General features: G+C 38.3%; 3 protein-coding genes and 1 long non-coding RNA gene across 9 annotated transcripts in view; 2 read left to right on the top strand and 2 right to left on the bottom strand.

The window, feature by feature from the left end:
- Positions 1 to 3,570, top strand: part of LOC128628756 (coxsackievirus and adenovirus receptor homolog) — an 11,047-nt gene extending 7,477 nt beyond the window's left edge. Inside the window, exon 4 of the mRNA XM_053676772.1 lies at positions 934 to 3,570. Coding sequence (XP_053532747.1) covers positions 934 to 1,079 — 146 coding nt within the window. The 3' untranslated portion in view covers positions 1,080 to 3,570. The remainder of the gene's footprint in view (positions 1 to 933) is intronic.
- LOC108259252 (uncharacterized) overlaps positions 1 to 12,397 on the bottom strand; it is a 201,073-nt gene that overhangs the window by 10,524 nt on the left and 178,152 nt on the right. The window lies entirely within an intron of this gene.
- LOC128629306 (uncharacterized) overlaps positions 1 to 12,397 on the bottom strand; it is a 28,837-nt gene that overhangs the window by 779 nt on the left and 15,661 nt on the right. Inside the window, exon 2 of one of the 2 annotated variants that reach the window (XR_008393677.1) lies at positions 7,167 to 7,275. This is a non-coding gene — a long non-coding RNA (uncharacterized LOC128629306). Of the gene's footprint in view, positions 1 to 7,089; positions 7,276 to 12,397 lie in introns of those variants that run through there. The other variant, XR_008393678.1, reaches the window with a different exon arrangement.
- On the top strand, positions 4,141 to 11,524 carry LOC128629304 (T-lymphocyte activation antigen CD86-like). The gene is made up of 4 exons (XM_053676773.1): positions 4,141 to 4,644; positions 5,106 to 5,143; positions 7,119 to 7,427; positions 8,859 to 11,524. The coding sequence occupies exons 1-4, from the start codon at positions 4,634 to 4,636 to the stop codon at positions 9,002 to 9,004; spliced, it is 504 nt and encodes a 167-aa protein (XP_053532748.1). The 5' UTR covers positions 4,141 to 4,633; the 3' UTR covers positions 9,005 to 11,524.

The following is a 12,397-nucleotide window of genomic DNA, read 5'->3' as shown; positions in this document are numbered from 1 at the left end:
CTGGGTAGGGGTAGGGAAAAAAAAAAGAAATACCTCGACGGGGCAGAAAAAGGAAGCTATCAATGGCTGCAACCAGATTTCTGAGAAGGCAGGTTGTGAATAACCCTCGGGTGATTGCAAAAGACTTGCAGCAAGACTTGGTGGCAACATTCACTGAGGTTTCAGTGAGCACAGTAAGGCACATACTAAACGCAGAATGTTTCCATGCCAGAATTCCAAGATGTACACCACTGCTGACCCAAAAGCACAAGAAAAGTCGCTCAAAATGATATAAATAATCCACAAAAGTTTTGGGATTCTGCACAATGGATCAACGATATGTCTGGAGAAAGAAGAATGATCAGCATCCTCATAATTAATATACAGCGACTCCTGCTCTGGAGAGAATAACAGCACTGAGTCACTTCCTGTAACATCTAACAATGTTGATGCTTGTAGATGATCCTGGTCCACTCCTCCATTTTACACTCCTTTTATATTCTCTGGTCTGTGCATGTGGAAGCTACTTGTGAATTCAGACCACAAGTTTTCTGTAGGTTTCCAATCCAGAGGCTGAGAAAGTCTCCACAAAGCATTACTGATTCTTTAATCATCGGGATGTAGGTTTGTCTTCTCGTCTCGCTGAAAACTTGATGGCAAAGTCTGAACCTCTTGGCAGAGGCAGCCAGGAGATATTTTGGCTGAACTACCAAATGCAATGTAGCCCCATAGCAGTAGTTTTCCACCTGTTTCAGACGTCATCATTTGTTACGGCCCTAATTGTGCTTAATGGTATTTTTCCCCATGCTAATGGAAGACAAAGGGCTTTTCCAAGTACAATTAATCTGTCATGATATATTTTTGGACAAAATGATTTAAAATGTTATTCTGATGAGAATGATCTATCTACACATGTACTGTGTAAAATTAATGGCTTCTGTTTGTGTGGAACAGAGAAACCAACCACACCAGAGGGAAAGGGGAGACGAGTCACACCAGAAAGTACTTCCACACAAAGAAACGGTGATTCCCCGAGACGTGCAGACGATCTGTTAACGTTCCTGCTGGGATGTGCTCTGCTCTACAGCTTAACCTTCTGAAGAAAACCGCAAGCTCCGTGTGTGCATTATCTTCACATACAGGCATCACAGCAATGTCTTTTACAGATTTCTGCTCGGTTTATAATGTGTGTATTTGTTTTGCAGAGTTTTGCGTTGTAGTACCCAGTGTTTCCAAAAAGTAGAATGTCATCAGCTGTGCAGAAGGTCATTGTGTTGTGTTATAGCTTTAGAAACACTTTACTCAGCACATTACTGTATTTACTCTCATACACTCCTCCTTCTTCTATCCATTTTCATGGGTCACAATTTTGACACAGGGCCACAAAACTATATTTTATACAGGAACAGTGTGCTTCATTGACATTGCACTTATACTATATCTATATATCTATACACACGTGTGTGTGTGTGTGTGTAAAGTAGCATAGATAATTCTCAGGCTAGCTTGTTTGCTTTATTCACTTTGACCATCAGAAACAAAACTACAGCAAGGTCCATAAATATTTGGACAGATTTATTGTTTCAATTTTTTTTTTTTTTTTTAAAGCTGTCTACTACTGCATACTGGAGTTGAAATTAAATAATGAATATGAGCTGAAGACTTCCAGTTTTAATTTGAGTGTATTTAAATCCAAATCAGGTGAACAGTGTAGCACCTTTTCTATGTGCCCCACCATTTAAAGGGACCCAAAGTAATTGGACAAACTAACACTCACAGGTTTTCATTTTTAATACCCTTTGCAAATCCTTTGTTGTCAATGACTGCTTGAAGTATGGAACATGTAGACATCACCAGAAGCTGCATTTCTTCCCTGGTGATGATCTTACAGACCTTTACTTCAGCTGTCTTCACTTCCTGCTTGTTCTTGAGGTGTTTTGCCCTCAGTAAGGGAAATGCATCTCAGTTGGTTTCAGATCAGGTGATTGACTTGGCCTTTATAGAACATTACACTTTTTTGCTTTAAGAAAAAGTCTCACGCTGATGTTGAAGTATGCTTCAGGTTGTTGTCCATCTGCACTATAAACTTTTTGAAGCATTCCGATTCAGAAGGCTGAATGTGAGCAGATAATGTAGCCCTGTACACTTCACAATTCATCCTGCTGTTTTTATCAGCAGTCACATCAATAAATACAAGAGAACCAGTTCCAGTGGCTGCCATACATGCCCACACCATAAGATCAGGTGGTAAGTTTCATATCATTAGCAGTTCCTTCCCTTCTCCATACTCTTCTCTTCACATCATCCTGCTACAAGTTCCTCTCATCCGTGTACAGGATGATGTTTCTGAACTGTCCAGGCTTTTTCTCCTGGTCTTCCTTTTTGTGAGGCTTACCAATGATGTACATCTTGTAGTAACCCCTCTGTATTTACTCTGGTGAAGGCTTATCTAGATTGTTGACTTTGACACAGATACGCCTACCTCCTGGAGGATGTTCTTCTTCTGGCTGGTTTTTGTGAAGTATTTTTTCTTCACCAGGGAAAATATATCGTCATCCACCACAGTTGTTTTAGTGGTCTTCTGAGCCTTTTGGTGTTCTGAAGCTCACCAGTGCACCCTTCCTTTTTTATGAATAACACTTCCAACCATTAAATAGCTAAGTGTCCGATTACTTTTGGTCACCACATTAAAAAGTGCTGTTTTATAATAAATTCATCAATGTTCAAATATTTATGGATTTTAAAAACAGGAAAGGAACTTCTAGCTCCGAGACGAGACGAAGATAATTCGACCCAAATTTAGAGCAACAAATTGGGACAGGAAGCAACTATTGAACCGACTCTATAACGACTGTTGAAGCGTCCTTATGTACAATGTTGTACTAATTATAATTCTCAGCAGTTGTTTATACGGATGAGGAGTTTTCATGATGAAGTATGAGACATTTTATTATTCTGGTATTGTACATTTCATTTAAAAAGGTGTTAAATTTGCTTTTTAGCCATTACTCTACATACACTAATCCATAAAGACACAGAAAAACATGATTTTTAAAAATATTTTTGCAAATTTGATAAAAATCAAAACTGGAATCTCTCGTGTAGAGAAGTATACACACCCTTTATGCAGCAATGACAGCTTCTAGTGTTCTTGGGAAAAAGTCAGTTTCTCCCATTCTTCCGGTCAGATTCTCTTAAGGACTCCAGTCAAGTTCTAAAGACATCTCAAGATAATCAAACCAACCAGGATGCACCTGAACTCAGTTTGGAGCGTTTAGACACATCATACGTCTGTCATTATGGATTACTGTGTGTAGATTAATGTCCAAAAAATCTCAATTTAATCCGTTATAATTTAGAGAATTGTGTAAAAGTGTTTACCCTCTGTTTGTATCTTACTGCCTCGGTCCAATGATTTTGTTTTTTGCTTCATGCTATTTATTTCATTTTGTATTTCTATAAAATATAGATGTGTTCAGAAGGACATTTTGATGGCTGTCAGAAAACAGGAACCACATAGCATGCACAAATTTACATATACATGCAGATTTACATTGGAAACATTATGTTCTAATAAAACTGTGTAGTGTAGTACTGTGTTTTATTTTTATTTGCTGTATTTTACAAATGGATATAAGAGTAGTATCTGCTGAACAGTAAAGTGTCCCTGTGAATGTAGCGTAAATGTTCCTTAAGTCACTCAAAAAAACAAAAAACATTTCACTGCATAAATTTTATTATTATTATTTTTTTTTTTTAAGTTTCCTAAACCAGTGCTACGTTGCATTGATAGTTTACTAAGTTGCTTTGATAATAAAGGATCGGGGAGTGAAATTAATTCTGATTAGTTCTGACTAGATCTGACATTTGGGATTACTCATGGACTCTTAAAAGATCAGCACATGACCGGTCTTCCTCTGTACCTATACTAAGATCTCCACAAAGGGCTTCATTCCGCTGGTCCACCTTCATTCGTCCTCTCAAACGTAATAACTGGTGAGACCATTCCAGTTCGGCACAAGACTCTTGTTTACGGACAATTTGTGTATATACGGTAAGTTTGGTATTTGTAAATATTTCTGAATATGTTTATGGGGTAATGGCTGTCTGTCTTTTGTTAGTAATTAGCTAGCCAGCTAGCATTAGTTATACTAGTGGTCTTTGGAATGTTCTTTTGGAATGGGCACTAACTAAAATGACTTTTTTCACAAAAATCAAAGTTTCTTTTTAAATTTAAACATTGTATTTGAAAGAGCCAGTCAAAACATTGTTCATTAGACCTCTTGCTTCATTGGTAAGCTTACTTATAACTGCTTTATCACCCTTATTAGTGATGAATGAAATTTACTATTCCATGCTCACTTACCATACAATTTCTCTGACATGCTTCATATAACACTCTGCCCCGCCCACTTAAAAAAATCTTACAGCAATCAATACTATTGTTATATGTCAACTAGTATTGTAGCCACAATGTAAGATCAGTTATTGTGATTGGCTGTAAAAACGGCTCAGGTCACGTGTTCAGCGTACGCTCTTAAAAGTTCCGCCTGGGTTCGTTAGTAGCGGACGTTAGCCTTTTGTGAATATTTATGTTCTGTAAATTTATATTTTATTAATTTTATTAGAAACTGTTTCCCCGGTGTTGTACGCAATGAATGTGAGGTATGTATCAGATAAACTCAGTACCAGTGTGAGATATTTTATGATAACGAGCTGTGTTCAGTTTAAGGCCTGGTTGAGCTAAGCTAACTCGCCACTGCAGGAGAAACTGTGTAACGGAGCTGGCTAATTTCCTGACCTAGCTATACTAGCTAAAATATATTCTACAGCTGTTCTATTACTCCAATTAAATAACTATATCCTTCTCCACCTTTACACTCAGATTATTAATTTTCTTCTGATTTAAACATCTTTTGTTCTATGAGTTTAACGGAAACTGGATTAAGTAGCTAGACCGCATTTAGCTCACCATTATCTGATATTATTAATGACTAGTTTAGCTTTTTTAGTGGTGTGTAGCAGGTCAGTCATGGGGAACTCCTTTCTAACTCCACTATACAGTGATCATACTGTGAATTTATTCTGTTGTTCCACCTCTTTTTTTTCTTCTTCATTAATTACAGCTGGATTTTCTTCACCTTCCTGCTTCTGATACACACAGGTGAGCATTTCACACCGCAGTAAGCAGATGTGTGTACTGTATGGAAAAGTGAAATATGTTTAATAATTACTGAAACGGGAACATCAATGAAGATGGAAGATTCAACAGTTTGAATGCATGTGTTTTTATATATATATATATATATATATATATATATATATATATATATATATATATATATATATATATATATTTATATATATATATACAGTGAAGGAAAAAAGTATTTGATCCCCTGCTGATTTTGTACGTTTGCCCACTGACAAAGAAATGATCAGTCTATAATTTTAATGGTAGATTTATTTGAACAGTGAGAGACAGAATAACAACAAAAAAATCCAGAAAAACGCATGTCAAAAATGTTATAAATTAATTTGCATTTTAATGAGGGGAAAAAAGTATTTGACCCCCTCTCAATCAGAAAGATTTCTGGCTCCCAGGTGTCTTTTATACAGGTAACGAGCTGAGATTAGGAGCACACTCTTAAAGGGAGTGCTCCTAATATCAGTTTGTTACCTGTATAAAAGACACCTGTCCACAGAAGCAATCAATCAATCAGATTCCAAACTCTCCATCATGGCCAAGACCAAAGAGCTCTCCAAGGATGTCAGGGACAAGACTGTAGACCTACACAAGTCTGGAATGGGCTACAAGACCATTGCCAAGCAGCTTGGTGAGAAGGGGACAACAGTTGGTGCGATTATTCGCAAATGGAAGAAGCACAAAAGAACTGTCAATCTCCCTCGGCCTGGGGCTCCATGCAAGATCTCACCTCGTGGAGTTGCATTGATCATGAGAACAGTGAGGAATCAGCCCAGAACTACGCGGTAGGATCTTGTCAATGATCTCAAGGCAGCTGGGACCATAGTCACCAAGAAAACAATTGGTAACACACTACGCCGTGAAGGACTGAAATCCTGCAGCACGCGCAAGGTCCGCTGCTCAAGAAAGCACATATACATGCCCGTCTGAAGTTTGCCAATGAATATCTGAATGATTCAGAGGACAACTGGGTGAAAGTGTTGTGGTCAGATGAGACCAAAATGGAGCTCTTTGGCATCAACTCCACTCGCCGTGTTTGGAGGAGGAGGAATGCTGCCTATGACCCCTGGAACACCATCCTCACCGTCAAACATGGAGGTGGAAACATTATGCTTTAGGGGTTTTTTTCTGCTAAGGGGACAGGACAACTTCACCGCATCAAAGGGACGATGGACGGGGCCATGTACCGTCAAATCTTGGGTGAAAACCTCCTTCCCTCAGCCAGGGCATTGAAAATGGGTCGTGGATGGGTATTCCAGCATGACGATGACCCAAAACACACGGCCAAGGCAACAAAGGAGTGGCTCGAGAAGAAGCTCATTAAGGTCCTGGAGTGGCCTAGCCAGTCTCCAGACCTTAATCCCATAGAAAATCTGTGGAGGGAGCTGAAGGTTCGAGTTGCCAAACGTCAGCCTTGAAACCTTAATGACTTGGAGAAGATCTGCATAGAGGAGTGGGACAAAATCCCTCCTGAGATGTGTGAAAACCTGGTGGCCAACTACATGAAACGTCTGACCTCTGTGATTGCCAACAAGGGTTTTTAAACCAAGTACTAAGTCATGTTTTGCAGAGGGGGTCAAATACTTATTTCCCTCATTAAAATGCAAATCAATTTATAACATTTTTGACGTGCGTTTTTCTGGATTTTTTTGTTGTTATTCTGTCTCTCACTGTTCAAATACAACTACCATTAAAATTATAGAATGATCATTTCTTTGTCAGTGGGCAAACGTACAAAATCAGCAGGGGATCAAATACTTTTTTCCCTCACTGTATATGTATATATATATGTATATATATGTATATGTATATGTATATATGTATATATATGTATGAAAAATTTCTTGATGTGTCCTGATGACACATTTGTCCTCTCATTATTGAGATTTTCTGTTGTGTGTGTGTTTTTTTTTTTTTTTTTTTTTACTTTTAGTGCTGGTGCAGAGTGTTGAAGGTTTTATAGGAGAATCCGTGATCTTACCGTGTACGTTCGCACAGAATCCGCCGGTTGTCTTTTGGCGAGACGAAGGCACCAGGACAGTGTGTGACATCAGTGGTGGTGAAGCCAGTTTCGATGAGCAGCATTCAAACTATAAACACAGAGTTCAAATATTTCCATCAAAAATTAAGGAGGGGAATTTTTCCATCAAGCTGAGCAACTTGCAGCACTCTGATGGAGGAACGTACACCTGCACCGACCCAAGCAAAGGTCTTGACCAGCAAGTGCAACTGAAGGTTGAAGGTGTGTTTGGCTGTTTTTTTATAAAATCAAGCATGAAGCTTTTTCTGAAGCATGAAGTTGTCACATCATGTTCTGTTTAGCACAATTCAGTCATTATATTAAAAATGATCTGATTAAATCCCAACAATGAGGTCATTTGCCTTAAATCACTGCTACTAGACATACAATTGCAATCAAAATTATTCAACCCCCATTGCAAATCAGGTTTATTGTCAAAAGGTACAGACTTTCAGCTGATTGCAATGAACAAATCGAACAAAAGCAATTGAAATAGTTCAACACAATGAATGCTTTCAAGTGTTTTCCCCAAATTCAACTGAAAATGAAACTTATAATGATTTCTACTGTCTCAAAATGATTCACCCCCTGAATAGAATCCCTCACAACAGCACAAATATCCCAAAGAGGTGTTGTCTCAAGCACACCTGATGCAAAACTCATCAAGGGCTTCATTAGTTGTACCAGGTGTGCTTAAGCTGGAACACATGAAATACCTGAACTGGGTAGGGGTAGGGAAAAAAAAAGAAATACCTCAACGGGGCAGAAAAAGGAAGCTATCAATGGCTGCAACCAGATTTCTGAGAAGGCAGGTTGTGAATAACCCTCGGGTGATTGCAAAAGACTTGCAGCAAGACTTGGTGGCAACATTCACTGAGGTTTCAGTGAGCACAGTAAGGCACATACTAAACGCAGAATGTTTCCATGCCAGAATTCCAAGATGTACACCACTGCTGACCCAAAAGCACAAGAAAAGTCGCTCAAAATGATATAAATAATCCACAAAAGTTTTGGGATTCTGCACAATGGATCAACGATATGTCTGGAGAAAGAAGAATGATCAGCATCCTCATAATTAATATACAGCGACTCCTGCTCTGGAGAGAATAACAGCACTGAGTCACTTCCTGTAACATCTAACAATGTTGATGCTTGTAGATGATCCTGGTCCACTCCTCCATTTTACACTCCTTTTATATTCTCTGGTCTGTGCATGTGGAAGCTACTTGTGAATTCAGACCACAAGTTTTCTGTAGGTTTCCAATCCAGAGGCTGAGAAAGTCTCCACAAAGCACTACTGATTCTTTAATCATCGGGATGTAGGTTTGTCTTCTCGTCTCGCTGAAAACTTGATGGCAAAGTCTGAACCTCTTGGCAGAGGCAGCCAGGAGATATTTTGGCTGAACTACCAAATGCAATGTAGCCCCATAGCAGTAGTTTTCCACCTGTTTCAGACGTCATCATTTGTTACGGCCCTAATTGTGCTTAATGGTATTTTTCCCCATGCTAATGGAAGACAAAGGGCTTTTCCAAGTACAATTAATCTGTCATGATATATTTTTGGACAAAATGATTTAAAATGTTATTCTGATGAGAATGATCTATCTACACATGTACTGTGTAAAATTAATGGCTTCTGTTTGTGTGGAACAGAGAAACCAACCACACCAGAGGGAAAGGGGAGACGAGTCACACCAGAAAGTACTTCCACACCAAGAAACGGTGATTCCCCGAGACGTGCAGACGATCTGTTAACGTTCCTGCTGGGATGTGCTCTGCTCTACAGCTTAACCTTCTGAAGAAAACCGCAAGCTCCGTGTGTGCATTATCTTCACATACAGGCATCACAGCAATGTCTTTTACAGATTTCTGCTCGGTTTATAATGTGTGTATTTGTTTTGCAGAGTTTTGCGGTGTAGTACCCAGTGTCTCCAAAAAGTAGAATGTCATCAGCTGTGCAGAAGGTCATTGTGTTGTGTTATAGCTTTAGAAACACTTTACTCAGCACATTACTGTATTTACTCTCATACACTCCTTCTTCTATCCATTTTGATGGGTCACAATTTTGACACAGGGCCACAAAACTATATTTTATACAGGAACAGTGTGCTTCATTGACATTGCACTTATACTATATCTATATATCTATACACACGTGTGTGTGTGTGTGTGTGTGTGTGTGTGTGTGTGTGTGTGTGTGTGTGTAAAGTAGCATAGATAATTCTCAGGCTAGCTTGTTTGCTTTATTCACTTTGACCATCAGAAACAAAACTACAGCAAGGTCCATAAATATTTGGACAGATTTATTGTTTCAATTTTTTTTTTTTTTTTTAAAGCTGTCTACTACTGCATACTGGAGTTGAAATTAAATAATGAATATGAGCTGAAGACTTCCAGTTTTAATTTGAGTGTATTTAAATCCAAATCAGGTGAACAGTGTAGCACCTTTTCTATGTGCCCCACCATTTAAAGGGACCCAAAGTAATTGGACAAACTAACACTCACAGGTTTTCATTTTTAATACCCTTTGCAAATCCTTTGTTGTCAATGACTGCTTGAAGTATGGAACATGTAGACATCACCAGAAGCTGCATTTCTTCCCTGGTGATGATCTTACAGACCTTTACTTCAGCTGTCTTCACTTCCTGCTTGTTCTTGAGGTGTTTTGCCCTCAGTAAGGGAAATGCATCTCAGTTGGTTTCAGATCAGGTGATTGACTTGGCCTTTATAGAACATTACACTTTTTTGCTTTAAGAAAAAGTCTCACGCTGATGTTGAAGTATGCTTCAGGTTGTTGTCCATATGCACTATAAACTTTTTGAAGCATTCCAATTCAGAAGGCTGAATGTGAGCAGATAATGTAGCCCTGTACACTTCACAATTCATCCTGCTGTTTTTATCAGCAGTCACATCAATAAATACAAGAGAACCAGTTCCAGTGGCTGCCATACATGCCCACACCATAAGATCAGGTGGTAAGTTTCATATCATTAGCAGTTCCTTCCCTTCTCCATACTCTTCTCTTCACATCATCCTGCTACAAGTTCCTCTCATCCGTGTACAGGATGATGTTTCTGAACTGTCCAGGCTTTTTCTCCTGGTCTTCCTTTTTGTGAGGCTTACCAATGATGTACATCTTGTAGTAACCCCTCTGTATTTACTCTGGTGAAGGCTTATCTAGATTGTTGACTTTGACACAGATACGCCTACCTCCTGGAGGATGTTCTTCTTCTGGCTGGTTTTTGTGAAGTATTTTTTCTTCACCAGGGAAAATATATCGTCATCCACCACAGTTGTTTTAGTGGTCTTCTGAGCCTTTTGGTGTTCTGAAGCTCACCAGTGCACCCTTCCTTTTTTATGAATAACACTTCCAACCATTAAATAGCTAAGTGTCCGATTACTTTTGGTCACCACATTAAAAAGTGCTGTTTTATAATAAATTCATCAATGTTCAAATATTTATGGATTTTAAAAACAGGAAAGGAACTTCTAGCTCCGAGACGAGACGAAGATAATTCGACCCAAATTTAGAGCAACAAATTGGGACAGGAAGCAACTATTGAACCGACTCTATAACGACTGTTGAAGCGTCCTTATGTACAATGTTGTACTAATTATAATTCTCAGCAGTTGTTTATACGGATGAGGAGTTTTCATGATGAAGTATGAGACATTTTATTATTCTGGTATTGTACATTTCATTTAAAAAGGTGTTAAATTTGCTTTTTAGCCATTACTCTACATACACTAATCCATAAAGACACAGAAAAACATGATTTTTAAAAATATTTTTGCAAATTTGATAAAAATCAAAACTGGAATCTCTCGTGTAGAGAAGTATACACACCCTTTATGCAGCAATGACAGCTTCTAGTGTTCTTGGGAAAAAGTCGGTTTCTCCCATTCTTCCGGTCAGATTCTCTTAAGGACTCCAGTCAAGTTCTAAAGACATCTCAAGATAATCAAACCAACCAGGATGCACCTGAACTCAGTTTGGAGCGTTTAGACACATCATACGTCTGTCATTATGGATTACTGTGTGTAGATTAATGTCCAAAAAATCTCAATTTAATCCGTTATAATTTAGAGAATTGTGTAAAAGTGTTTACCCTCTGTTTGTATCTTACTGCCTCGGTCCAATGATTTTGTTTTTTGCTTCATGCTATTTATTTCATTTTGTATTTCTATAAAATATAGATGTGTTCAGAAGGACATTTTGATGGCTGTCAGAAAACAGGAACCACATAGCATGCACAAATTTACATATACATGCAGATTTACATTGGAAACATTATGTTCTAATAAAACTGTGTAGTGTAGTACTGTGTTTTATTTCTATTTGCTGTATTTTACAAATGGATATGAGTAGTATCTGCTGAACAGTAAAGTGTCCCTGTGAATGTAGCGTAAATGTTCCTTAAGTCACTCAAAAAAACAAAAAACATTTCACTGCATAAATTTTATTATTATTATTTTTTTTTTTTTAAGTTTCCTAAACCAGTGCTACGTTGCATTGATAGTTTACTAAGTTGCTTTGATAATAAAGGATCGGGGAGTGAAATTAATTCTGATGGTTGAATTATCATGCCTATTATTGAAAATGTGCACCTGATGGAACTCATTACTCATGTTATAAAGAACACGTCATTTAGGCGCTGATAAATAAAAACATGCAATTGAAAGGGGATTATGCTTTCTCTGTGTTTAACCACAACACATCCCAGATCTTCATGATGTCGGTCATGTAAATTACAGTAAATACAAACTTCCTGTTTCACCACCTCGACAATACTGCATTTAGTTTTTCATTTCAGGCTGCAACACTTTGATTGTGACTTGTTGATTAGTAGCCTTCCTGTCAGCTCGAGCCAGTCTGACCAGTCTCCCCTGACCCCTCTCTCCATCATCAACAAGGAAATCCAGGGCGATCAGACATTTCTGAAATACTCAAACCAGCCAGTCTGACAGCAGCAACCACACCACAGTCAGAGTCTCTGAGATTGCATTTTTTACCATTCTGATGTTCGATATGAACATTAACTAAATCTCTTGACCTGTTTCTGTATGACTGACTTGCTGATTGAGGATTACACAAATGAGTAGGTGTACAGCTGTTCCGATTAAAGTGGACAGTGAGTGTTTGACTAACCCTAACCCAGACATGCATCACCATTGCTGCAGGTTATACACTT

Source organism: Ictalurus punctatus, chromosome 27 (genome assembly GCF_001660625.3).
Source record: "Ictalurus punctatus breed USDA103 chromosome 27, Coco_2.0, whole genome shotgun sequence".
In the NCBI taxonomy this organism is placed as follows: Eukaryota; Metazoa; Chordata; class Actinopteri; order Siluriformes; family Ictaluridae; genus Ictalurus; species Ictalurus punctatus.
This window is presented reverse-complemented; position numbering and strand designations above follow the sequence as displayed.

Excerpts from the sequence above, each read along its gene's own strand:
- LOC128629304 (XM_053676773.1), top strand. Across the intron at positions 5,144-7,118 it reads CCTGCTTCTGATACACACAG|TGCTGGTGCAGAGTGTTGAA; the intron begins GTGAGCATTTCA and ends TTTTACTTTTAG. Across the intron at positions 7,428-8,858 it reads AGTGCAACTGAAGGTTGAAG|AGAAACCAACCACACCAGAG; the intron begins GTGTGTTTGGCT and ends TGTGTGGAACAG.